Raw genomic sequence first — 27,706 nt, forward strand, 5'->3', positions numbered from 1 at the left:
TGGGGTCCAAGACAAAAATGTTTAATTTGACTAGGACAGTCTAGTCTTGTTAGAAATAAGAGGACATATGAGGTGTTCATGTTTCGTAGGGTACATGGTGCATACAACACTTGGAAAATCTCCAAAGGGATTTGAAATGACATTCTATAAATACACGTTGATTCCTTCTGGCACAGAAGACCCTTTCATGCCTGCATGCGCATGTCAGTATGCTGAGGTGACAAATTTAACTTGGCTGTTAGGAATAGTCCGTCAGAGTAACCTGAGTTTGAATGGAGACCGACAGTGACAGACAAGTCTCATCTGTTGTAAGCACTCAAATGTGTATTTTTGTAAGTACAGTACCAAACTGAAACCAGCACCATACCTTCAGACTAAATCAGATTAATTTATTGTTTTAAATATCACTAATTATCAAAATAGAAAAGGATAGGTGTTTGGAAAGAATAATTACACCAGCACAGCAATAGAAAAGCTGAACAACATAACACAGGACAGAGAAGCATGGCAGGACCTTAAGTAAAATAAGTCATAACAATTGCAAAAAAAAGAAAAGTGAAATAAGAATTATCAAAAGAGATTGTCCCTCCTGAGGGTTACCATAAGCAAGAATCTTGTAAAACATAATAGTAGTGGAGGTGAAAACAGGACAGCATGCTGTGCTTCTGGTTGCTGCTTTAGAATGGTCTCACATGTTGAGCAGTGTGACGGGGTGTAGCTGGAACAGGACCCCTTTGCTCTTTCCATCTTCCTTTTGGACAATCTCCATCTTCTGACTGGGATCCACCTGTACACACCATACAAGCTCAACATGAATTGTTTTAACACTAGAAATTATGATTAAGTATGGACCTTATGCTCTATAAAAGCTCAGGACATAATTGATTGAAGTGGGGAAAACTAACATTACACCATGAATTCAAGCCATACCTGGTTCCATTGCTTTGGTTCCTCATGGTACACAGGAACAAGGTCTTCTCGAGGGGGTGACTTTGTAAACAGACTGACGAGGCGTTCGCGGCAGTCCTCCTGCAGGGTGTTGATCCTGTCAGGCCCCAGGTGCAGAGGACCGTTGGACCCCTCACACACCAGACGGTTAATGGCACCACGCAACGCATTGATCTGATCCAACACAAAACACACTGATTATATGAGGAAAAGTTTTAAAACACGATACATATGGATATGAAGGGTCTATGAGGAACTATATGGATGTTCGCTACCTCGGTGATGTCCTCTACATCGAATTTGACATCAAAGGCGAGCTCCATGTCATGTTCAGGCAGGGCAGCTGCCTGAGACTGGACATTCCACCCCAGACCACAGAGGGCACCAGTGTAGCTGGTCCTCTCATCATTGGTGCTGCAGAGAACAGTAACATTTACATTAACAGATCTTTATGACTAAATGCATGATTTGACGTGAATATGACAAATGATTTATGTTAACATTTAATAAAACCCGCCCATCATTTTACATTCCCTATAAGATCTCACATTCCCTTTGACATTCCCTACGGTAGGTAATTTGATTAAATGTGATGAGTATACCATCTCCAAGCAGACTGACCGTAGCTCTATGGCAGGGGTGAAGAGCATGGTGATGAGTGCAGGCAGGCCGTGGATGTGAGGCATCAGTGTGGTCTCCTTCAGTAGAATCTGTGTGCCTAGATCAGCACACACATATACGCATCTTACTGTTATGACAAAGACAAATTTACATTTCTGGTATTGTCTAAACTAACAGCGTGGGTGGTTTGAGTGATAAAAATAAAAAATTGATGGGAAAACTATTGCAATCGACATGGAAATGACTCAAATCAAAACAGTGTAGAAATTATGGACAAAACATTAACACCTGCTCTTTCCATGACAGACTGACCAGGTGAATCCAGGTGACAGCTATAATCCCTTTAGGCCTGACCCCAATTAGTCGACTGGTCGATTGTTTGGTCGTTAGGCTGTTGGTTGACCGAGATTGTGTTATTGCTCGACTAAAACACACACAACTAGTCAAACGTTTGGACACACCTACTCATTCAAGGGTTTTTCTTTATTTTTACAAATTTTCTACATTGTAGAATAATAGTGAAGACATCAAAAACATGAAATAACATATGGAATCATGTAGTAACCAAAAAAGTGTTTAAAAAAAATCTAAATCTATTTTATATTTGAGATTCTTCAAAGTAGCCACCCTTTGCCTTGATGACAGCTTTGCACACTCTTGGCATGAGTCAACTTCTCACCACATTTTATGCACTGCAGTGCTAGCTAGGTGTAGCTTATGCTTTCAGTACTAGATTCATTCTCTGATCCTTCGATTGGGTGAACAACATGTCACTTCATGCTGCAAGAGCTCTGATAGGACGGAGGACGTCCTCTGAAGTTGTCATAATTACTGTGTAAGTCTATGGAAGGGCATGGGAACAAAGAGCCTCCTAGGTTTTGCATTAAACTCAATGTACCAAGAGGAGGACGGAAGCCAGCTGTCCTTCGGCTACGCTATGGTGCTACCCTACAGAGTGCTGTTGAGGATACTATAGACCATTGCAAAACAGTGTTCTTTAATCAATTATATGGTTACGTGAATATATTTAGTTGAGTTTTATCTAAAAAGGACAACTTTATTATTATTTTTTAAATTAAATTCACTGAGGTTGGTCCTCCCCTTCCTCCTCTGAGGAGCCTCCACTGATATATACATATACAGTGCCTTCAGAGAGTTTGACCCCTTGACTTTATCCTTATTTTGTTACATTACAGCCTTACTCTAAAATGGATTAAATAAAACAAAATTATCAGCAATCTACACATAATACCCCATAATGACAGGTTTAGACATTTTTGCAAATGTATTAAATAAAAAAACGGAAATATCTTATTTACATAAGTATTCAGACCCTTTACTATGAGACTCGAAATTGAGCTCAGGTGCATCCCGTTTCCATTGATTATCCTTGAGATGTTTCTAAAACTTGATTGGAGTCCACCTGTGGTAAATTCAATTGATTGGACATGATTTAGAAAGGCACACACCTGACTATATAAAAAGGTCCCACAGTTGACAGTGCATGCCAGAGCAAAAATCAAGCCATGAGGTAGAAGGAATTGTCCGTAGAGCTCCGAGACAGGATTGTGTGGAGGCACAGATCTGGGGAAGGGTACCAAAACATTTCTGCAGCATTGAATGTCCAAAAACACAGTGGCCTCCATCATTCTTAAATGGAAGAAGTTTGGAACCAACAAGACTCTTCCTAGAGCTGGCCGCCCAGCCAAAATGAGCAATCGAGGGAGAAGGGCCCTTGGTCAGGGAGGTGACCAAGAACCCAATGGTCACTCTGACAAAGCTCCTCTTTGGAGATGGGAGAACCTTCCAGAAGGACAACCAACTCCGCAGTCCTCCACCAATCAGGCCTTTATGGTAGAGTGGTCAGATGGAAGCCACTCAGTAAAAGGCACATGACAGCCCGCTTGGAGTTTGCCAAAAGGCACCTAAAGACTCCCAGATCATGAGAAACCAGATTATCTGGTCTGATGAAACCAAGATTGAACTCTTTGGACTGAATGCCAAGCGTCACATCTGGAGGAAACCTGGCACCATCCCTTCGGTGAAGCATCGTGGTGGCAGATTCATGCTGTGGGGATGTTTTTCAGCAGCAGGGACTGGGTGACTAGTCAGGATCGAGGCAAAGATGAACGGAGCAAAGTACAGAGACATCCTTGATGAAAACCTTTTCCAGAGCACATAGGACCTCAGACTGGGGCGAAGGTTCACCTTCCAACAGGACAACGCAGGAGTGGCTTCGGGACCTTGAGTGGCCCAGCCAGAGCCTGGACTTGAATCAGATCAAACATCTTTGGAGAGACCTGAAAATAGCTGTGCAGCAACGCTACCCATCCAACCTGACAGAGCTTGAGAGGATCTGCAGGAAAGAAATGGGAGAAGCTCCCCAAATACAGGTGTGCCAAGCTTGAAAACTCGAGGCTATAATCGCTGCCTAAGGTGCTTCAACAAAGTACTGAGTAAAGGGTTTTTTCTCCCCAATTTTGTTATTACGATCTTGTCTCATCGCTGCAACTCCCCAATGGGCTTGGGGGAGAGGCGAAGGTTGAATCATGCGTCCTCCGAAACATGACCCGCCAAACAGAGCTTCTTAACACCTGCTTGCTTAACCCGGAAGCCAGCTGCACCAATGTGTCTGAGGAAACTGACGACCGATGTCAGCCTGCAGGCACCCGGCCCGCCACAATGAGTTGCTAGAGCGCGATGAGCCAAGTAAAGCCGCCCTGGCCAAACCCTTCCCTAACACCTAACACCGCTGGGCCAATTGTGCGCCGCCCTACGGGACTCCCAGTTACGGCCGGTAATGAGGATATATATATATTTTTTTTTTAATCAGGATATTACATGCAGGCTGCAATGTTTATATTTGTTGGCAATAAAGTTACTTTAGGTTAGTATCGTTTTCATTTGGATAGACATTTGATTTACCAAATTACAATGATTTTGAGATAAAGACGTTATTATAAAATTAAACTGTCTCACAAAAATGTGCATAAACCATAACTGGCACGCAGATCGGTAGAAAAGGTTAGATAAATTGGCATTGCACATGAAAGGTTGCCGACTCCTCGTGTAGCCTATTAACTTCAGGAGCATGATGGTAGAATCTGCGAAAGCCAGCAGGAGCGGGAGAAGAATAGCTGGGTCAGGCTACATTTTTCCCCCTTCTGGTTATCTAGATCTCTGGCGACATCTTGAGGCATCAAACCGTAAGCTTAAAGCATCAGACAAGCTCATTGCATGTAGTTGATTTTATTAAAACACAGAGTGTGTCTATTTATGGAAACATACACGTTTAAAAATGTCGAGCAATTGATTGATCAAAAGAACAGACGACTTTGTCGACTAAGATTTTTTTATCCGTTGGGGACAGCCCTTCAAATCCACTTCAATCAGTGTAGATCAGCGGTTCCCAAACTTTTTATAGTCCCATACCCCTTCAAACATTTAAACTCCAACTGCGTACCCCCTTTAGCACCAGGGTCAGCGCACTCTCAAATATAGTTTTTTGCCTGCCACACACACACTATACGATACATTTATTAAACATAAGAATGAGTGGGAAGTGACAAAGAACTCTTATTGGACCAGGGCACAAATAATAATTTTGCTCTTTATTTAACCATCTTACATATAAAACCTTATTTGTTCATTAAATTGTGAATAACTCACCACAGGTTAATGAGAAGGGTGTGCTTGAAAGGATGCACATAACTCTGCAGTGTTGGGTTGTATTGGAGAGAGTCTCAGTCTTAAATCATTTTTCACACACAGTCTGTGCCTGTATTTAGTTTTTATGTTAGTGAGGGCCGAGAATCCACTCTCACATAGGTACGTGGTTGCAAAGGGCATCATGGTCTTAACAGCGTGATTTGCCAAGGCAGGATACTCTGAGCGCAGCCCAATCCAGAAATCTGGCAGTGGCTTCTGATTAAATTCAATTTTCACAGAACAGTTTGTTGCAATGTCGATGAGGCTCTCTTGTTCAGATATCGGTAAGTGGACTGGAGGCAGGGCATGAAAGAGATAACGAATCTAGTTGTTTGTATCGTCCGTTTCGGGAAAGTACCTGCGTAATTGCGCACCCAACTCACTCAGGTGCTTCGCTATATCACATTTGACATTGTCTGTAAGCTTGAGTTCATTTGCACACAAAAAAAGCATACAATGATGGAAAGACCTGTGTGTTGTCCTTGTTAATGCAGACAGAGAAGAGCTCCAACTTCTTAAATCATAGCCTCAATTTTGTCCAGCACATTGAATATAGTTGCGGAGTCCCTGTAATCCTAGATTCATATCATTCAGGTCAGAAAAAACATCACCCAGATAGGCCAGTCGTGTGAGAAACTCGTCATCATGCAAGCGGTCAGAGAAGTGAAAATGTAAAGAAAACTTTAAGCTTGTCTCTCAATAAAAGAAAAAGTGTCAATACTTTGCACCCTGATAACCAGCGCACTTCTGTATGTTGTAAAAGTGTTACATGGTCGCTGCCCATATCATTGCATAGTGCAGAAAATACACGAGAGTTCAGGAGCCTTGCTTTAACAAAGTTAACCATTTTCACTGTAGTGTCCAAAATATCTTTCAAGCTGTCAGGCATTCCCTTGGCAGAAAGAGCCTCTTGGTGGATGCTGCAGTGTACCCAAGTGGCGTTGGGAGCAACTGCTTGCATGCACGTTACCACTCCACTATGTCTCCCTGTCATGGCTATTGCGCCATCAGTACAGATACCAACATGAGCATCAGCTACGTTTGGCTACATACAGACCGTTAGTGGAATTCCCGCAAGAGAGTAACGGTTAATGTGATTGTATGTTAATTATTTGACTAGGCTACCTGTATTTGACATTGTGTAATTTCGCTGAACACTAGATGGTAAAAAAAAAAAATCTCAAACAAGCTACTCAGGTGAGAAAAAAGCCTAAAATGTATAGCCCTGTTGGGAAATATAAATGGACTGTTTGAAAATGTGAAGAAAAAAAAAAGTCTAAAAAATTATATTAATAAATATATATATATATTTTTTTTTAAATGTGAATCACATGTATTTGGTGTACCCCTGGGGGAATACCTGGTATAGATGAAGGGGAGGAGAAAGGTTAAATATTTATTTTTAAGCCTTGAGTCAATTGAGACATGGATTGTGTATGTGTACCAGTCAGAGGGTGCCTTTGAATGGGTTACGGTAGTAGGTGCCAGGTGCACCGGTTTGTGTCAAGAACTGCAACGCTGCTGGGCTTTTCACACTCAACAGTCTCCCTGTGTGGCAAGACTTATCCACCACCAAAAGAACATCCAGCCAACTTGACAACTGTGGGAAGCATTGAAGTCAACATGGGCCAGCATCCCTGTGGAATGCTTTCAACACCTTGTAGAGTCCATGCCCTAACGAATTGATCCTGTTCGTAGTGCAAAGGGGGGGGATCTGCAACTCAATACTAGGAAGGTGTTCCTCCAGACCTCGGTGAAGACCGAATGCAGTCCGCAGGGCAAAATGAGTTGGACACCCATGGTCTAACCCTTATTTTAATGGGCTTATTATGTCCCAGATCATATCCCATTCCCAGTACTGTACCTGTCGCACTGACAGACACGGAGCCAGCCACCAGCATCCGCTGATGGCTGTCCTGAGGACTGTCATTCAACGCAATGGAGTTGATGCTGTCCTTCTCTATGAGCACCGACCTGTAAGGAGTTAACACATTCATTAGCACTGGTATATAGTGTCACCAGCACTGGGCCAAACTCTAACCTGATCTGGGTGACACTGACTAACCTGTAGTTGGTGACGTTGCTAAAGCTGTGGAAGTTGACTTTGTGAGGACTGGATGGGCCATGTACACGAACCTGTGGGAAACAGCATAGGCAACACTTTACTTACAGTGAGCATTAAGACACAATGGGCATCCTGTAGCCATTAACATTCATACACAATTATTTAATACATGTTAACAGTAAAAACATCCCCCAGAAACAAATTGTGTTCCACGAATTCCTGAGAGGAATGTGTGGCCCTGGCCCACAGCCACTAATACACCGTAGAACAAAATGTACACCAGCTCACGTACTACCAAAATGTCTCCACCCTCTGGACAGGAGGCAGGCAAAAGGCAGAAAGACGATGACACCCTCTTGTGGTGAACAACTAACATCACCTCCTGGTTAAACCAGACAGCCAGTCTATTGAACACAGTAGCAGTCTATGAAATGTGAGTCAGCCATTTGGCCAGTGTTCTTGCCTTGCTCTTCAGAGAGGACTGGCTGGTCTTGGCAAAGGACTGGAGCAGGCTGTCAATTAGCTGCTTCTCTTCCTCCTTGCTAGTCTTCCAGGAGCTGCTGGTAGCGTTGGGAGTGAAGGTGCCGTCCTGCAGGTCTTTGTACAGAGACACCAGCACATCGTGGATCTGCTGCAAGACACACAACCACACAGCACTGTCAGGGTCACAGCCTTTGTTTCTACTGCTGGACAACTAAATTATTTATGTTTATAGCCAAGCCTGACAGGAATACTATAACTGAATAATTCCCCATGAGCACAACATCCTAGAAGCTGAAGCGAAGACAGACAGAACGCTGGCCTGTGTTTGAGGTACCTTAGACTCAAAGCTCTCCTCGGCCTTGATGGCGTATCCCTCCTGCATCATGATGTCAGCCACGCTGGAGGTGACCGTGTCAGTGTTGATGAGCAGCTCCACGCGCATGACGCCGTGCAGGATGGAGAACAGGGAGACTATGAGCGGGTGGCCGTTCACCAACGTGATAAAGCGGTTGCGGGCACGGCTGCTCCACTGGTCCCCCAGGATCATGGACTGGGCCGATGGACGCATCCCAGAGATCTGGAACTCCTGGGCCTGAAGAGACAGGGCAGAACACAATCCTAATCTGGAACTCCTGGGCCCGAGGAGACAGGGCAGAACACAATCCTAATCTGGAACTCCTGGGCCTGAGACAGGGCAGAACACAATCCTAATCTGGAACTCCTGGGCCTGAGGAGACAGGGCAGAACACAATCCTAATCTGGAACTCCTGGGCCTGAGGAGNGAGACAGGGCAGAACACAATCCTAATCTGGAACTCCTGGGCCTGAGGAGACAGGGCAGAACACAATCCTAATCTGGAACTCCTGGGCCTGAGGAGACAGGGCAGAACACAATCCTAACAGTATATAGGGATACTAGATCAACTCTCCTGATTAGGATGTTGCCCAAAGATGTTTACCATTTTGCCTAAATAAAACATTGTACCTGGAATGGGTGGGCCATGATATCAGCAGGTAGCTTCCTCAGGCAGCTACACAACACCAGAGTGGTGTTTCCAAAGTCCAGAAAGAAAACCTTGAACATTCAGAACACACATATACTTTACATGGTTCATCCACTAAAACTGCAACTGTAATCAACCTGGGAGTGATTGTGTGTACTAGTGAGCTTAGTGAGCCTGTGCTTGTACCTCCACAGAGCTGCCGCAGACATGCAGGATCTTGGCACGGTAGTAGAGGCCCTGCTCGTCGCCCTCAGAGAAAGGTGCCAGGCACAGCAGGTTTGGGTAGAGGGAGACAGGAACTGGACACAGCTCATGAGAATTAATCTCCGCTGTCAGATGGCGCTGCTTCTCCATGCTGGCATCGTCCGCCTGGAAGCCCCAGAAGTGGCCCACCTCCACCACCTAGGGAGCCAAGATGAAGGAGGCATGCTTGGTTACCACCTCCACCACAGACTATGCATAGCCAAAATGGAGGGTGTGTGATCACCTAAATTCAGTTCCTCTAGATAGAATCGTCACCAGATTACTTATTTACACAAAAACAAGTCCCAGAAATTTGACTGAAAGAGGAGTCTCAGCCTGACGAACCTCTGTGATGTTGACCACGAAGATGGGGTTAGAGGGCAGCTTGTCTGGGTCAATGGTGCTGCTCAGCAACCCCACTGGGTAGACTGAGTTGTTCTGGAAGTCCACATTCACACTGAAAACCACAGGACAGAATGAATTATGCTTAAAAAGCCTGGAGGATCCCTCAAAGGGGGAACACAGTGCTAGTGTAACAGTCAAAGTCACTGAGCTGCATCATTGTATTAGGGAGTCTATGGGACTGACCTAACTGACTGTAACTCACTCATGACAGCACTGTCTGTAAATGTGTGTGAGGAGGAGGGAGAGGGTCTGACTCGGCCTAAATCTACCCTCTCAGAGGCTGTGTGATGGCTGTAGAGGGTCAGCCAGAGTGCAAGCATGTCAGGTTACATCAAGGCCCAGTGTGGAGGGGTGCAGGCCTGCAGGGTTATGGGCAAAGCCCACTCCCCCCAAACCCAGATGACCACTAACAGGACACCTCCACCTTCCTGAAGAGGTATTTGGCCCTGAGCCAGAGCTGGCATTACCTATACATCAACTGTCTGACTGACTTTCACTCCGCTAAATGCATTCCTCTTGAGAAGTTGGGGTTAGATGATGTTACACCCATGTAGCAAACGAGGATTAAAACCCCAGCTGAGTGGATTAGTAGTGTGAGAAGGATGTATAGGCTCCCTACCGAGCGTATCTCATGTGGCAGATGGTCCTGCTCCCCGCAAAGGTCTCCACCTCGTCACTGGGATGTACAAAAAGGTCCAGAGGATGCCTCTGGTGGGCCAAGAGGAGGGCCAGTGACACCTCAGGGAGCACCCCCGACCCTCGAGTAGTCGTCCGGTAGAACTCTACATGCCCTCTGAAGGAACGCACAACAAATGTTTTTCTGTCTTACCAATGGACTATGGGTATTCTATAAGATATGTAAGACCATTTAGGTCAAAACATCTATGAAGTATCTATCTATGAAACAGGTAACATGATGAGTTATTCTAAGTCCAGCGGAGGTTTGATCCGTTTGTTACCTGGATCCATCGAAGGCTATGGACTTGACCTGGCCACACTGGCGGAACAGGGACTGCAGTTGCTTGTAGTACAGGAAACTGTAGGGGGGCAGGTTCCTCACCTGAGACGAGACAATCAAAGATCATGGCAGTGGTCTAGCATTCACAACATACAAACACTGTTCATGAATGTATAGGAATCTGATAAATCAGGAAATCAGGGATAGGGGGTAATGGCATCATACCAGCACAGTTTTTTTGGGATCATGGCCTGACAGGTCTTTGGAGGCCAGCTCTTCATCCATTTCCCCTTGAGAAAAGTAGTTAGGGTAGTAGGCACCAGCAATAACCACCTGAAAGATGGAGTGCCTTCAGAAAGTATTCATACCCCTCGACTTATTCTACATTTTGTTGTGTTACAGCCTGAATTCAAAATTGATTCAAATATATGTTTTCACCAATCTACAAACAATAGCCCATAATGACAAAATGAAAACATGTTTTTTTTAATAATTTATTTACATTTTTGCAAATGTATTTCAAATTAAATAACATATTCACATAAATATTCACACCCGAGTCAATACTTTTTAGAAGCACCTTTGGTGGCAATTACAGCTTTGAGTGGTCTTGGGTATGTCTATATCAGCTTTGCACATCTGGATTTTGTGATTTTCCCCCATTCTTCCCTGCAGATTTTCTCAAGCTCTGTTAGGTTAGATGGGGAGCGGTGGGGTGAACAGCAATCTTCAAGTCTTTCCACAGCTTTTCAATGGGATTCAAGTCTGGGCTTCGGCTGGGCCACTTAAGGACTTTCACATTCTTGTTCTGAAGCCATTCCAGAGTTGTTTTGGCTGTGTGCTTAAGGTCATTGTCCTGTTGGAACATAAATCTTCGCCCCAGTTTAAAGTCATTTGCACTCTGAAGCAGGTTCTCATCAACAATTTGCCTGTATTTGGCTCCATTCATTGTTCCCTCTATCCTTACCAATCTCCCAGTCCCTGCCGCTGAAAAGTATCCCCATAGCATGATGCTGCCACCACCATGCTTCATGGTGTTAGGTGGGTGATGAGCTGTGCCTGGTTTTCTCCAGACATAGCGCTTTGCATTCAGGACAAAGAGTTCAGGACAAAGAGTTTTGTTTCATCAGACCAGAATCTTTCGCCTTATGCTTTCAGAGTCTTTCACATGCCGTTTTTCAAACTCCAGGCGTGCTGTCATGTGCCTTTTCTCAGGAGTGGATTTCGTCTGGCCACTCTCCCATAAAGCCCAGATTGATGAAGTGCTGTAGAGACCTTCTGTCAGGTTCTCCCATCTCAGCCAAGGAACTCTGTAGTTCTGTCAGAGTGGTCTTTGGATTCTTGGTCACTTCCCTGACCAAGGTCTTTCTTACTCGTTTGCTCAGTTTGGTCGGACGGCCAGCTCTAGGCAGATAATGGAGACCACTGTGCTCTTGGAAACTTTCAACACTCTAGAAATGTTATACCCTTCCCCAGATATATGCCTCATCACAATTCTATCTCAGCAATCTACAGACAGTTCCTTAGACTTCATGGTATAGTTTCTGCTCTGACATGCACTGTCAACTTTGGGACCTTATATAGACAGATGTTTCTTTCTAAATCATGTCCAAACAATTTAATTGGCCACCGGTGGACTCAAATCAAGTAGTGACATCTCAAGGATGATCAAAGGAAATTGGATGCACCGGAGCTCAATTTGGAGTGTCATAGCAAAGGGGTGTGAATACTTACCTAAATGAGACATTTCCGTATTTCATTTTCAATAAATTAGCTAACATTTCTAAAATCATGTTAGCATTATGGGTATTGTGTGTAGATGGCTGAAAAAATATATAAATTTAATCAATTTCCAATTCCGGCTGTAACACAACAAAATGTGGAATAGGTCAAGGAGTATAAATACTTTCTGAAGGCACTGTATAAAGAGAAGAGGAGAATCTATCAAATAGACAGGGGCTACAGTGTTAGCACTGCCGAATGATATTCTGAATAGCAGGGGTTGGTACAACAGATAATATTATAGTGTCATAATAATAACCATATAGCTTTACGTTGGAAGTAAGGTGTAGAGCTCCAGAATACTGGCATGTGCCTCAGTCTCACCTGCAGGATGAACCTCTGCTTGTGAAGGCTGGAGTAGTCCATTGGCACTGGGTTCTCAATCACGTGCATGTTGAACTGGGACGCTCTCTCCTTCAGGTCCTCATAGAGCTCAGCCACCTGGGGGTCACAGAGAGGCAGGGTCAAGTCAGGGATTGGGGTCACCTGGTGTGTTTCGTGAGATGCTGGTCTCTATACCTCTCTGATCCTCTTGATCTGGATGCAGTTCTCCTTGCCCCACTCCAGCTCGGACTGGGAGGAAGAACACACACACACACACACCTTACTGCAGCCATCTCAGCAAGATACTGGAACTTTGTCTAATGTCTTTAGGAACCTCCTTTATTACATACACGTCTATGTATTATCCCATGTTTAAAGTTAATTGATGTAACATAACGATCTACAGTTGAAGTCGGAAGTTTACATACACCTTAGCCAAATACATTTAAACTCAGTTTTTCACAATTCTTAATCCTAGTAAAGATTCCCTGTCTTTGGTCAGTTAGGATCACCACTTTATTTTAAGAATGTGAAATGTCAGAATAATAGTAGAGAGAAAGATTTATTTAAGCTTTTATTTCTTTCATCACATTCCCAGTGGGTCAGAAGTTCACAAACTCAATTCGTATTTGGTAGCATTGCCTTTAAAATGGTTTAACTTGCGTCAAACATTTCAGGTAGCCTTCCACAAGCTTCCCACAATAAGTTGGGTGAATTTTGGCCCATTCCTCCTGACAGAGCTGGTGGAACTGAGTCAGGTTTGCAGGCCTCCTTGCTCACGCACCCTTTTTCAGTTCTGCCCACAAATTTTTTATAGGATTGAGGTCAGGGCTTTGTGATGGTCACTCCAATACCTTGACATTGTTGTCCTTAAGCCATTTTGCCACAACTTTGGAAGTATGCTTGGGGTCATTGTCCATTTGGAAGACCCATTTGCGACCAAGCTTTAACTTCCTGACTGATGTCTTGATGTTGCTTCAATATATCCACTTAATTTTCTTTCCTCATGATGCCATCTATTTTGTGAAGTGCACCAGTCCCTCCTGCAGCAATGGACCCCTACAACATGATGCTGCCACCCCTGTGCTTCACGGTTGGGATGGTGTTCTTCGGCTTGCAAGCCTCCCCCTTTTTCCTCCAAACATGATGGTCATTATGGCCAAACAGTTCTATTTTTGTTTCATCAGACCAGAGGACATTTCTCAAAAAAGTATGATCTTTGTCCCCATGTGCAGTTGCAAATCGTAGTCTGTTTTTTTTTTAATGGCGGGTTTGGAGCAGTGGCTTTTTCCTTGCTGAGCGGCCTTTCAGGTTATGTCAATATAAGACTCGTTTTACTGTGGCTATAGATAATTTTGTACTCGTTTCCTCCAGCATCTTCACAAGGTCCTTTGCTATTGTTTTGGGATTGAGTTGCACTTTTCACACCAAAGTATATTAATCTCTAAGAGTCAGAACGCGTCTCCTTCCTGAGCGGTATGACAGCTGTGTGGTCCCATGGTGTTTATACTTGCGGACTATTGTTTGAACAGATGAACATGGTACCTTCAGGCATTTGGAAATTGCTCCAAAGGATGAACCAGACTTGTGGAGGTCTACAAACAAAAATTCTGAGATCTTGGCTGATTTCTTTTGATTTTCCCATGATGTCAAGCAAAGAGGCACTGAGTTCAAGGTAGTCCTTGAAAAACATCCACAGGTAAACCTCCAATTGACTCAAATGTTGTCAATTAGCCTATCAGAAGCTTCTAAAGCCATGACATCATTTTCTGGAATTTTCCAAGCTGTTTAAAGGCACAGTCAACTTAGTGTATGTAAACTTCTGACCCACTGGAATTGTGATACAGTGAATTATAAGTGAAATAATCTGTCTGTAAACAATTGTTGGAAAAATGACTTGTGTCATGCACAAAGTAGATGTCCTAACTGACTTGCCAAAACTATAGTTTGTTAACAAGAAATTTGTGGAGTGGTTGAAAAACGAGTTTTAATGACTCCAACCTAAGTGTATGTAAACTTCTGACTTCAACTGTAAATGCTCTCACCTTTGGGTGCCTCAACTCTCCTTTGCTTCTGGACGTGTGCCAAGCCTTGAATGCGTTGACAAAAGCAATCGAATCACTCTGCACACCGTGTGCGAACGACAGCTTGCTCCTGAATATTCAAGCATTTAAGAGAGGACAGGGATGACAGTCTTACAGCAGACAATAACTCAAATGGCAGTGACGAGGTAGATATTGTAGAAGTGTTATTATATATTTTTTGCTGTATGAGAGAAAATAATATTTTCAAGTGCTGACTCACCTGTACCCTGCCAGCTGCTGCAGGGAGGGCATGGCAAAGAAGCTCTTCAGAGACAGAGAGGCGGCTAAGGGAGAGAGACAGGTTGAGGAGTCGTGGCCTGAACACACACCTACAGACAAAGCAGAAACAACAGACCCCACTGACCTATGATGAGGCACTCCTCCAGACAGCCAAAGACGTGGCCGAGCACGATCATCTTCCCAAGGTGCAGGTCCACAGGCAGGTGAGCCAGGATCCGACCCAGAAACGTCAGCTCTCCATCAAAACGCTTCTGGCCTTGACCATCGTTCCCCACAGACAGTGCACCCATCTACACCTCACACACACGTCATGACAATTATCATTACCTCAATAATAACAAGTGACTGCAAGAATACTTAAGCATCACACACACAGTCAAAAATAGTAATAAAAAATACATAAATGGCTCTGTCCATCAATCCTTCCAGCTAAAGAGCCCATCCACAGCACATACACAGACTTAATCAAAACACTTTACGCCCCGCTAAGTCACAGCTGACAAACACACACACAAACACCACTGAGAGAGCTAATGCTAGCTGACGCAGAGGTCCTGACACAGCAGAACCAACGTTAGGAAACCACTGCAACATCACAAACACACAGTGACAGATTTGGGTGTTCAGCAACGTTGTATCTAAGATTCTTATTGGAAACCTCTCCACAAATACAGGAATCCAATGACTTCAATGGTTGTTTGTGATAAGGTCCACAGTGAGGTACCTCTTTGAGCTGGAGTATGGTCCTCTCAATGTCATTGAGTTGGGGGGGTGAGAGAGCAGTGGAGAGGAGGGAGCGGGGGTCCCCCATGCCCAGAAGCTTCACCTTCAGCATGATGTTAGCCAGGGGGGCACGCTGGGAATAGTCCGAATAAAATAGAAGTTTTATACACTGAGTGTACAAAACTTTAGGAACACCTTCTTAATATTGAGTTGCACCCCATTTTGCCCTCAGAACAGCCTCAATTTGTCGGGGCATGGACTCTACAAGGTGTCAAAAGCATTACACAGGGATGCTGACCCATGTTGACTCCAATGCTTCCCACAGTTGTGTCAAGTTGGCTGGATGTGCTTTGGGTGGTGGACAATTCTTGATACACACATGGGAAACTGTTGAGCATGAAAAACCCAGCAGCATTGTAGTTCTTGACACAAACTGGTGCGCCTGGCACCTACTACCAATGCTCATTCACCCTCTGAATTGCACACATACACAATCCATGTTTCAAGTGTCTCCTCCCCTTCATCTACACTGATTGAAGTGGATTTAACAAGTGACATTAATAAGGAATCATAACTTTCACCTGGTCAGTCATGGAAAAAGCAGGTGTTCCTAATGTTTTGTATACTCAATGTAGGTCTAGTAGAGTAGCATGCCTTGTCTTTCAGTAATCACATACAGTGCATCAATCCATCAACAAATAAATCCATCAACTTTGCAGTTGTAAAACATCATACTGTCGAGCATAGTTATGAGCTTGGTTCTTTGCCATCAGGGCTGACCTAATGTTCGACTCTCTTACCACCATCTCAGGAACCACATAGTCTGGGATCTCATTCCTCCAGAACTCCTTGGTCACCAGCCGGTAACAGTAGCCCTTAGACACTCGCCCAGCCCTGCCTGAGAGGGACAGAGGAGACGTGAGTCACAAATCCTCAGTGGCAATTCTAATTCTCCCACTGGGTGCACATTTTGGTTGTTGCCCTAGCACTACACAGCTGATTCAAATAACCAATTCATCATCAAGCTTTGAATATTTGAGTCAGCTGTGTAGTGCTAGGGCAAAAAACAAAATGTGCACCCAGGGGGGCCCCAGAAACCCTGCTGTACTGTACCTCTACGCTGGTTGCAGTTGGTCTTGGAGGCCCAGGTGAGGCGGAGGGACTGGTAACAGGTCTCTTTGTCACAGACCATGTGTCGTGCCAGACAGAAATCAATCACTGTCAACAGGAATACGTCACAAACTCAGACATGTGGAGTGAATACAATACGGCAGTACATACAGCAAGGAAGGTCTGTAAACATTATGAAAATGAAAACACACACCATATTTGACATCTGGGACTGTAACAGAGCTCTCTGCAATGTTGGTGGAGAGGATGATCTGTTGAGACAGAGACAAAACATCAAAAACACTTTGCGTTCTAGAAGTCTATTCAGTAGACTGGGTTGTGGTGTGATAGTTACCTTCCTGTATCCTGGGACAGGCACCAGAAACACCCCATTCTGCTCCTCCAGAGTGACAGAGGAGTGGAGTGGGTACACCTGCAGTCTGAAACATACACCATAACAGCCCCATCAAGTTTCTACTATGCATCGGACACTACCAGTCATGCTCCAGAGACGCCACCACTGAAAGTGCACATGTACACACACAGCACCCACCTCTTGCGCACCAGCTTGGACAAAGCCTCCTGCATGTAGTGGATCTCACCCAGACCAGGGAGGAACACCAGCACACTGCCCCGGTCTGGCAGAGACAGGCCTCCCTCCCTCGCAGTCCTACTGCTGAGATACACAAACACACCAGGACAACTATAGGACACCTAAGTCAATCTAAGTCAATCATCTAAGTAATTAACAAATAGTGAACGAATGGTTTATTTATCAAGCGAGCTAAGATGAAGAGTAAAGCTGTTGATCCCTCACCTCTGATCTTTGGCCTCTAGCTCGTCAAAGCTCTGGATAAGGCTGACAGCCACGTTGTACATCTCCACAGTGATGTAAGGGTCATCTGGACGGCGGGTATCCACCTGATAGATAGATAATACACAGACAGTGTTAGGTTAGTCTAAACCATGAGTACCAGCTACATCCACAGACTAGGCTTGGCGCTCCCCCTCTCACCCTGTAGGGAATCAGGCTACAGAGGTCCTCCAGGTAGAACTCCTCGATGGCGTAGGGAGCCCCCTCCACCTCAAACACATAGGCTGGGTTCATCTGGCTGCGGATGGGGGTGCCAAAGTACTCCGCAAACTCCCTGCAGTTGATGGTGGCTGACATGAGGATGACCTGCATAAAGGGGGAAGGGAGGCGGTGTGTGTCTGTTCAGTCAGTACGGTTTAGGATCACATGGTGGTGAATGCTGAGATGAGAAGCGTGGGCTCACCTTGATGTAACGGGAGTTGGAATGGAGGAGCTTCCTCACAACCAACAGAAGGAAGTCCAGCTCCTCTGTCCGCTCATGGACCTGAAACATACAGAACCACCCTGCTTACTGACTGGTTCATCCTCGCCATGGTAAAAATATGTTACTCACCTTCAGCTTGAATTGTGTTACTGGGTACTAAGAGACACAATGTACGCCAGATGGACATCATCATTACCAGTCAAGTCATATCTGTAGACTACTTTGAAATAGTGTCAAGAATTGTTGTTACTTTCGGTACTTCTGTCAAATGTGCCTCACAAACTCTGTCTATCAGCGCAGCCGATGTCCCCTTTTAGCAGAGGCGTGCACCATACCTGCTCCATTTACTCATTACTAGTAGCCTGCACTGGGAGTCGGGGTTTGCCTCATGTTAGCTCCCCACTCATGCTGCACAGAACACTTTACAATGCAGTAAGATACCGGTAGCTCCTCTTCTCTTTATACAGTGCCCTCAGAAAGTATTCACAGCCCTTGACTTTTTCCACATTTTGTTGTGTTACAGCCTGAATTTTAAATTGATTACATTTAGATTGTTTGCCACTGACCTCCACATAATGTCTAAGTAGAATTATGTTGTTTTTTTAAACAATTTTACATATTAATAAAAGATGAAAAGCTGAAATGTGTTGAGTCAATACGTATTCAACCCCTTTGTTATGGCAAGCCTAAATAAATTGAGTAAAAATATGCTTAACAAGTCACGTAAGTTGTATGGACTCTGTGTGCAATAATAGTGTTTAACATGATTGTTAAATTACTACCCCATCTCTGTACCCCACACATACAGATAATTGTAAGGTCCCTCAGTCGAGGAGTGAATTTCAAGCACGGATTCAACCACATAGACCAGGGAGGTTTTCAAATGCGTCGCAAAGGGCACCTATTGGTAGATGGGTAAAAACAAAAGAGCAGACATTGAATATCCTTTGAGCATGGTGAAGTTATTAATTACACTTTGGATGGCGTATCAATACACCCAGTCTCTACAAAGATACAGGTGCTATTCCTAACTCCGTTGCCCAGTGAGGAAGGAAACCGATCAGGGTTTCACCATCAGGCCAATGGTGACTTTAAAACAATTAGAGTTGAATGGCTGTGATAGGAGAAAACTGAGGATGGATCAACAACATTGTACTTACTCCACAATACTAACCTAAATGACAGAGTGAAAAGAAGGAAGCCAGTACATAATAAAAATATTCCAAAACATGTATCCTGTTTACAATAAGGCACTGAAGTAATACTGCAAAACATTTGGAAAAGACAACTTTTTGTCCTGAATACAAAGCGTTATGTTTGGGGCAAATCCAACACAACACATTACTCTTCCTTTTTTCAAGCATGACGGTGGCTGCATCATGTTATGGGTATGCTTGTCATCATCAAGGACTAGGGAGTTTTGTGGGGGGATAAAAGGAAATGGAATAGAGCTAAGCACAGGCAAATCACAGAGGAAAACTTGGTTCAGCCTGCTTTCCAACAGACACTGGGAGACAAATTCATATTTCAGCAGGACAATTGCCTAAAAGAAGGCCAAATATATATTGCTTACCAAGACAACATTGAATGTTCCTGAGTAGCCTAGTTACAGTTTTTACTTAAATTGTCTTAAAAATCTATGGTAAGACTTTCATTGCTAGCTTACAGCTGAAGCTAACATCAATTCATTACCCTTGTACTTTGTTTGTAATATGCAAACCATAAAGCTAAATATGCTGATTTCAAAGCTGATTGCCACCAAAAACTTGATTAATTCACTTAAGTTGGTCTCTCCGTCACATCTCTCCATCAGCCAAAGATGATCTATTGCCTAAGCGTGTGTGAATAGGGCTCTGACGGTTCTATGCAAATGTTGTTGATCAGTACAATAAAATGAGTCCCAAATGGAAGTGAAACAGATTGTCATCTGTACCTCAATGAAATCAGCCAAAACTAGCTCAAAAACTCAATGCATGCACACAGTCCTATTGAATATGTATTCACCTGTATTGTGAATTGGCCTAGGATACATCTTGATTTACCCAGTTTATCAATAGAGATTTACCATTGAAATAACTGATTACCATTAAGTTGTTAAGTAGTTAGATTGGTAAAAACAAAATCATTGTATGATTGTTTAATTAATGTATATACATCTCAGAAAAATGTTGACGTACATTTTTTTGAATGAAATTGAACTCAAAAGATGCCCAATGATTGAACAGAGCAGTATATTAGTTTATCTGTCTGGATCAAGTGCCATTTTGTAACTTTGGCTAATATACCTTTTTTTGTTGGTATCGTTTTAGTATCGTGATACTAAACCTGGTATCAAAGTCAAAATGAAATGAAATGAAAATGAAATCACTTTGAAATGATGACCAGTCTGAGTGTCAGTTACCTCATCTATGAAGATGTGGGAGTACTCAGTCAGGCTCTTTGCTCCGACCAGTTTCTGCAGCAGCACCCCAGTGGTCATGTAGATGAGTCTTGTGTGTTCAGTGACCATCTTTTCCAGGCCCACCTGAAACAAACAGAGAAATACATTTTCACACACAAGCACATAAACACAAAAATACACAGACAATTAAAGCCTAAAAGGCAGACGTGAGGATTAAAAATCTACTGTAGCTGTAGGTATTTATCTATCTATCTATCTAGCTATGTGATGTCAAACATTCTGTTGAACAACTCACCTTCACAACAAATTCAGCACACAACGTGACTCTCAGAGATCAGACAAATTGCCCGTCCTAACATTTCTTCTCCCTGAGGAGTTGCTCTCATGTCCTGCTACTCAAATCCAAGTACAAACTCAGGCAAGACTTTCACAAAACTCTCAGTAAGAAACGAAAGACAGAGATAGAAAGCACTGTAAACATCCATCACACTACCCTTAGGACAGTCAGACAAAGCTGATGCTCAGAGGAATGTACAAAAACAGCCCTCCCTCATGGCAGGAGTGTCATGGGAAGGTCACTGTGAAAGTGGATAATGCTCTGTTACTCTCCATACATCCTCAAGGCCCGGATTCAAGCACTTAGGTGTTCATCAGGTCAGCTCATCACTGTCTCACTCACTGTCTGCCTAATAGTGACATCACCGCTTCTGCAAACCGCAGCAGAGCAGACAGAGGAGGAGCAGGGAGTTATAACTAGACTGTGTCTCCTGTTCCAGAGCTGGAAACAGAGCAACTAGGCAGCCTGGAAAGAGTCCAGCATGGACTCTCCTCCCTCTGCAAGAGAAACTTCAAATGGTCTTTTTGTACAGAGCTTCATCAAGGGGTAATAATATTGCTGGAGATGCAAGACTCAGTACACTGCCCCTTGTTATGAAACATGAACACGCAATTCTGGTTTCTTGCACCTTTTTCTCCATCTTCTTTCCACGAAGGGATGTGTACGCAAATCAGACTTTGTAACATACTACGCATGGTCATGTGTTTTTTGGGATATAGATATATATAACAAAATGGTGTCATCAACAAGGTGTCTGTGAGTCACTAACCTGGTATCCCACCAGACTACCCAGGGTGCACTTGCGCTCTCTGGCGACCCATCGGGCGATGCTGCTGGCGCCTATTTTGCGAGGCTGGGTAACCACGAGGTTACAAGGGGCATTCTTCTCGCTGTAGTAGTCCAGGATGAACTGGGGCAGCAGGGTAGTCTTCCCACTGCCTGTGGCTCCACGGATGATCACCACAGAGTTGTTTTCAATCAGAGAGATGAGCTGGAAATACACAAACACAGAACTGCACATCAAACTCAGTAGAAGGAATGAAAGAACATATTGTAGCCATTTAAAGATGAACACAATATATGATTCAACAATCTAAATTATAATATATAATAAAGTATTCTAATCTGTTTTTTATATTCACAAAGTCACAATAACATTAAAACATTCAGATTTTGGTCTTGTAGGACAATACATGTGAATCTGAGTATGAAATGAAAGTCTGAAAAACACATCTCTTCACCAATGGCCAACTAATGGCCCTACTTGTGTGCATGTGAAGACATTCAGTGGGCTATTCCCCCTCTTATTGCACTCATGGCTCCATCAGATAGAATCAGAGCTCATCTGAAGCACACTGTAAAACCTTGAGTGGTGTTATTACCTGAGGAACTGTTGCTGATGACCAAGTCTATGACCTGAAAATGTCCTGACATGGCAGGAGGAACAAAAGCATGCGTGTGTCAGTTTGAATGAGTGTGTGAGGCTACTAAACTATTTTACCTCCTGTCTATTCTTTGTGATGGGCAAGCTGGGGTACTCGTAAGTGGTCAATGGAGGTGGAGGTGAACCTAGAGTTGGAGAGATGAGGTAACACAGAAAGGTTTGCTCAATGCCTTTCTTCATCTTTGAGGAACAAAAGGCATCCAATTGGAAGCCAAATTAATTAGAAGATTATATAAATGTGTAACTCACACGCCAAAAAGTCAGGCTTTCCTGTCTTGTTCCTCAGTCCTCCATCTGAGTCATCCCTCTTTGGACTACCCTGCTGTTGGGAAGCTTTTGCAGGGCTATAAAGAAACATGTGTGTCAAATCAAAAGACTGACATTTTAGTGTAAACACACACACAAGCAATTAAGCATCAAAGGGAAAAAAGGTAGGTCAAACAAAGCGCCCCCCATAGGTCTACTATTAAACAGCAACAGGCTCTTCATATTCGGCTCATATTCAAATACACAAACCAAAGCCATCTCCAGGGCAACAGACGTGTGAAGAATCCAGTCTGAAAATGCCTTGGAAAAAACGTGCGTGTTTTGTCTCAGCAAGCACACTAGTAGTGAGTGGTGATAATGTGGCTTTGTCACTGTGAATAAGTAACGTTATGTGAGTAATGCTAATGAGCCTTAGTCAAGTCAAATAGTTCTCCCCTTTGCTCTTTCTGAACTACCTTCTCCCCTCACATCACCCTCCCTCTCCATCCTCTGCACTGAAATCCCCTTTTCACTACTTGCTCGGTTTCTAACATTCCTCTGTCTCTTACTCGCCCTCCCCTTCATCTCTCCCACTCCGTGGCTGGGCCAGTCAAGCCTGGGGCAGTGTGGCAGGGAGAGCAGTCCCAGTCATCTCAGCTTCTCTCTGGGCAAGAGGAGGACTTTATCTACACAGCAGGCAGACACACTGTCAGAGCTGGGAGCAGCTCACACACACACATTTATATGCACACGCGTTGAGTGACTTACACACGCACTTCAGCATCTAACCACAAAGCAGCTGACCTTACAACAAAGCAGCACAAAGGAGAGTGAGGTGAAAGGAGAGGAGACAGCACTGAGTCAGAGGAGAACAGTGAGTAACTCTGCTGTAAACAGTCCAGAGGACAGAAGAACAGGGACAAGTGAAGAGCACAATTACACAGTATAGAGAGGAGAGAAAGAGAACCATTTGATTGCTTACAGACGGATAGCAGAGTCCAGTCAGAACCAGAGAATGGAGACCTCACGGACAGACCCATGGAGACAGAGTCCTGGAGATGGTACTCTGTGAGACGCCTGCCTTGATCTCTCTGTCTACATCTGGCTCATCATTGCAGCATTCAACAGTAAGTACCAACCATGCAATGGCTTGTTTTCTCTTTTCTTTTCTCACTACATAGGCTATTTGCAATGATCAGAATGTTCCAACAATTTTTTTAAAAAGCACTCATCTAGACAATAGGCACAAATCAGGAATCTCAATTGCATTATTTGAAGAAATTAGCAAGGACAGGCAGGTTTAATAACGAAAAATATTTGTATTGTGCTTTAAGACATTGCTGTCAAGTATACAGCACTGCGTGCTCTGTTCACGTAGCATGACCTGTGACCCCAGGCTGTCAAATCTGTGTGTAGCTCAGGTGTGAGGTACAGAGAGAACAATCAGTCTGAGGAGATTACTACACACCCACACCTGGGCATCCTCACCTGAGTGAGAATGCCACTGAAGGCAAATCAAACACTGATGATGACAGAGAGTCAGGGACCAGGGATCAGCTTGTGTGGAGGTGATCCATTTCTCACTTTCAAAAAAGTTGCGTCTTCAATGAGTGCAGATCAGTCAATAGTACAATTGTAATCCTTTGAATTGTTCTGTTAAAACAGACTTTGGGAGAACAGAGGGGTATTCCTTGACACTCGTGGCAGCAGTGTACAATACTCGTGGCAGCAGTGTCAATACATTTGCTTCAGATGTAAAATACTTTTTTTCTCATTGCAGTAACCACAGCACTCCTCCGCCATGCCCCTGTTCAGCTGGATGAAATGGTCGCGTTCTGAACGAAAAAAGGCGCAGGATGAGGGGGCGTCCACAGGGGTATCACCCAGCTGCACACTGATCAGGGAGCTGCTGTGGCACGTAGAGGAGAGGGAGTGCATGGCGCGGGAGGTGGAGCAGGAACACAAGCTGGCCCACAACACCGCGGGATACCCCCACTGGCTCCAGAGCTACCCCAGGTTACGCACGCTGATCCCCGCATCGGAGCGCCGCCAGCTGGAGCACTTGTGTGCCCAGATCCACCCTATGCACACCGCTACGGTGCTCTCCAGGTACATTGTACACCACTCTTCATTCAGTACTGCCCCCACACCGGGATGACAATAGGCGAAAGAGACAAGAGTCTCAAAGAGAGGGGGGGTAGAGCAAAGCTGCCAGGGAAGCCACTTTGTGTTATTGTCACAGAAGTAGGTTACATGGGGTGTGATCATGCAAAGGTGAAGGGGACCCTATGGGGCTGAGCACAGCAAAAACAACCCAAAGGGAAAGAGTTTTCCATTAGCAGTATCATATCCCTATTAAAATAAAAACACAGACCAACATTTTACAGTGATGGTGACATTTGTATGAACAGACTGAATTTGGTATTTCTGAGGGGCTAACTGAGGAATCATACTTTAAATAACCTTTAAATCCACCATGGGTCTAGTAAAAATGACTATAAATTATACTGAACAAAAATGTAAATGCAACATGCAACAATTTCAAAGATTTTACTGAGGTACAGTTCATATAAGGAAATCAGTCAATTGAAATATATTAATTAGGCCCTACTCTATGGATTTCACAGATAATTTTGTTTTTAAAGTTAGGGGCGTGGATCAGAAAACCAGTCAGTATCTGTTGTGACCACCATCTGCCTCGTGCAGAGTGACATCTCCTTCACATAGAGTTGATCAGGCTGATGATTGTGGCCTGTGGAATGTTGTTCCACTCCTCTTCAGGGGTGGCTGTTTGCATAATCACATCACAACAGTAACAAGATCGCCCGATTATTCCGGGAATATTATTTGGTGTGACTTTCACTGCATTTATTTTGTCTTCTTTGCTAAATGCCTCCTGACAACTAGAAATTAGAGCGGGCGCATAAACACGACCTCAGCCTTATCACCTCACACAATACATGATACTTTGATGAAATAGTTTCAGCATCATTTGGTCAGCTAGGCCTAATGGATAATTGAAAGCCCAAACAGTTTCATTATTATGGATAATGCAGTTTGGGTTAAATAGTTTATTAACACACTATCTCATTCTCAGGTTCCATGACGTGCTGGCCAGCAACAAGATCCTGCCCTGGGAGCTGGTGTACGTCTTCCAGCAGGTGCTGAGAGACTTCCTCAACAAAGAGGAAGGGGAAGAAGAGGAGGATCACATGCCGCAGCCAGAACTGCTTGGGTCAATGGAGGCCTGGACCAACCGATACCAAATGAAGCAGGGATTTGTCACACCTACTGTGCCCAACTGTGGTGAGCCCCAAAGAGAAGAGATCCCAACCATCTCTGGCTATGTGGACCGTACCATGAGAGGCTCTTATCCTTTCACTACCCATAGGGTCTGGGACCTTCCCTACTACTATCCAGTGCCACACAACTCCACAGAGGCCTACAGCACCCCACTGTAAGAGCAGGTTGGGTAGTAAAATAGTACCCAACTCATGACCTTACTAGCTCATGACTGAAAGAGTTGTCATCTTAAAAAAATATGTTACAGATTCATTTTAATTCATGGGTCTGCAACAAAATATTGCCCTGGACCAGCACTTGCATGGGGGCAGATTCATACATACAACAATAGATACTGCTAGCTAACTGGACTAGGGGTGCATCTCAATAGACTACTTGGTTACTCTAGCTACTACTGTAACTTAGAAAGCTACTTAATTGCACTGATTTAATAAATCAACCCCTGCCTAGGAATTTTGGCACCTGGCTATTTAGCTACTTTTACTGTGTTAGTATTACTGTAGTAGCTAAATAATGCTAATATTTACTGAAAAGTAAGTAGCTAGCTATGTACCTAACTAAAGCAACGTTCCTTTCATATGTTAGCTAGCCAGCCAACAAATGTAAACATGTGTGAAAGTTTCTAGGTTCCATCCAATTGGCAACAGATTCCCACCAGATTTTTCTACCAAATGGTTTTGTTGCCGCTAAAAGCCTGTGCGTAATGACGTAGTGCACATACAAATACATTGTGTGGTTCAATTCCCAAGTACCGAATAAAAAATACAAGTGAAATGTGTTTGCATCGCATTTAACTCTACTGATGGTTCTCAAAAAAATGTGGGTTATATAGCTTGTGCCCACTCTGGTATTAACACGTGTGCTCTAGACAACAGCACGTAGATAACGCTCCGAGCGCATGTATAGCCTACATTATAAGATTATGGACAAGCGCGGCAGCCAATCATCGATGACCATGTCACCTGAATAAGACGCTCGATATTTATTAAAATGTGCATTAAACTCATCACCTTGCACTTTCACCACCCTGTAAAATTAAATGTATTTAATATGTAGCCTGAAACTGCATGCTTTTCCGATAACTTACATCTAGTGAGAGGACCACCCGTCATCACGTGACTCCACATTTTTTTCGATATGGTTATTCTATCAATATTTGCTATTTAAAAAAAATCCACCTAACGTTACATTTCTATCATAATTAAATTTACAGACAAAAATATCCCACCTTGTCTAGCAAATTTTGTTTTTTCGAGATGTGAAGTTTCCCGAAAATGCTTGTTTCCATCTGGCCTGTCAATGCATTTTTTTATCTGACGTACTTTAATAGCATAAAAATGGTTGGGGGGAAACCTGGTTACTACAGGCAGACTGTACCGTCTATGGTGCAAGGGAACATGTGTAAGCTAGCTAACGTTAGCTAGCAATTCCATCTACATTTTGCTAGCTAACGTTAGCTAGCTAGCCAACTGAACTCACCTCTGTATTGATGACTCCTCTAACTTTACTTCTTTTGGAACTTCATCCGTGATTAGAATGTTAGCAAAATGGGTCCCTAATGTAAACCATTCTGTTATCTGTTCTGCAGTTATTGCTTTCTTCATGTTTCATATGTTGTTCACTACAGAGACTGCTGATACGTTTTCAAGGGTGGATGTTGCTGTAGAATTCTAAATTAGTTCAATCATCGGTTCAAAGACACGTGACAGTAGTACACCTGCTGACTCTATGTCAGAATCAAACATTCCATCTGGTAGCTAGGGGTACTGTCCTTTCATACTCCTAATGTAAACAAGAAACTAAAATATATTCATTTATTCGATTATATAAATAACATAAACCATATTACAAAGACATAATTAGAGTAATGATGAGTAGACAGAACCCATACAAAAGCAGTACACCCAATAACAGGGAATTATCTCCACAGGACCTATTCTCTGAATTTAGAGGACAAAGGTGAGACTCAATATTAACATT

General features: G+C 43.7%; 2 protein-coding genes across 2 annotated transcripts; one reads left to right on the forward strand and one right to left on the reverse strand.

Moving 5' to 3' along the window:
• On the reverse strand, nucleotides 1–27,455 carry tdrd9 (tudor domain containing 9). The gene is made up of 33 exons (XM_023994443.2): nucleotides 27,206–27,455; nucleotides 22,427–22,521; nucleotides 22,235–22,302; nucleotides 21,503–21,724; nucleotides 20,397–20,519; nucleotides 17,975–18,055; nucleotides 17,713–17,877; nucleotides 17,515–17,618; nucleotides 17,251–17,373; nucleotides 17,053–17,137; nucleotides 16,912–16,969; nucleotides 16,701–16,805; nucleotides 16,388–16,485; nucleotides 15,589–15,720; nucleotides 14,989–15,154; nucleotides 14,845–14,908; nucleotides 14,586–14,694; nucleotides 12,736–12,789; nucleotides 12,541–12,657; nucleotides 10,660–10,767; nucleotides 10,436–10,536; nucleotides 10,096–10,269; nucleotides 9,417–9,528; nucleotides 9,015–9,230; nucleotides 8,810–8,899; nucleotides 8,160–8,417; nucleotides 7,806–7,973; nucleotides 7,343–7,413; nucleotides 7,142–7,251; nucleotides 1,570–1,666; nucleotides 1,224–1,362; nucleotides 931–1,122; nucleotides 1–787 (listed from the first exon to the last, which is right to left on the reverse strand). Exons 1-33 carry the CDS (start codon nucleotides 27,328–27,330, stop codon nucleotides 689–691), a joined length of 4,029 nt encoding a protein of 1,342 aa, XP_023850211.1. The 5' UTR covers nucleotides 27,331–27,455; the 3' UTR covers nucleotides 1–688.
• LOC111968672 (protein RD3-like) lies at nucleotides 23,034–26,474 on the forward strand. The gene is made up of 3 exons (XM_023994447.2): nucleotides 23,034–23,550; nucleotides 24,204–24,532; nucleotides 25,521–26,474. The coding sequence occupies exons 2-3, from the start codon at nucleotides 24,225–24,227 to the stop codon at nucleotides 25,882–25,884; spliced, it is 672 nt and encodes a 223-aa protein (XP_023850215.1). The 5' UTR covers nucleotides 23,034–23,550; nucleotides 24,204–24,224; the 3' UTR covers nucleotides 25,885–26,474.
• Nucleotides 27,456–27,706: the final 251 nt, after the last annotated feature.

The sequence above is a fragment of the Salvelinus sp. IW2-2015 genome, linkage group LG9 (genome assembly GCF_002910315.2).
Source record: "Salvelinus sp. IW2-2015 linkage group LG9, ASM291031v2, whole genome shotgun sequence".
NCBI classification, from domain to species: Eukaryota; Metazoa; Chordata; class Actinopteri; order Salmoniformes; family Salmonidae; genus Salvelinus; species Salvelinus sp. IW2-2015.

Bases quoted from the DNA above. Each gene is read 5' to 3' on its own strand.
- LOC111968672 (XM_023994447.2), top strand. From the start codon at position 24,225: ATGCCCCTGTTCAGCTGGATGAAATGGTCGCGTTCTGAACGAAAAAAG. The intron at 24,533-25,520 runs GTACATTGTACA...TCTCATTCTCAG, and splicing joins ACCGCTACGGTGCTCTCCAG to GTTCCATGACGTGCTGGCCA.
- tdrd9 (XM_023994443.2), bottom strand. From the start codon at position 27,330: ATGAAGAAAGCAATAACTGCAGAACAGATAACAGAATGGTTTACATTA. The intron at 16,806-16,911 runs GTGTGTGTTTTC...TCCTGTTGACAG, and splicing joins AGTCCCAGATGTCAAATATG to TGATTGATTTCTGTCTGGCA. The intron at 8,900-9,014 runs GTACAAGCACAG...TGAATGTTCAAG, and splicing joins TCTGCGGCAGCTCTGTGGAG to GTTTTCTTTCTGGACTTTGG.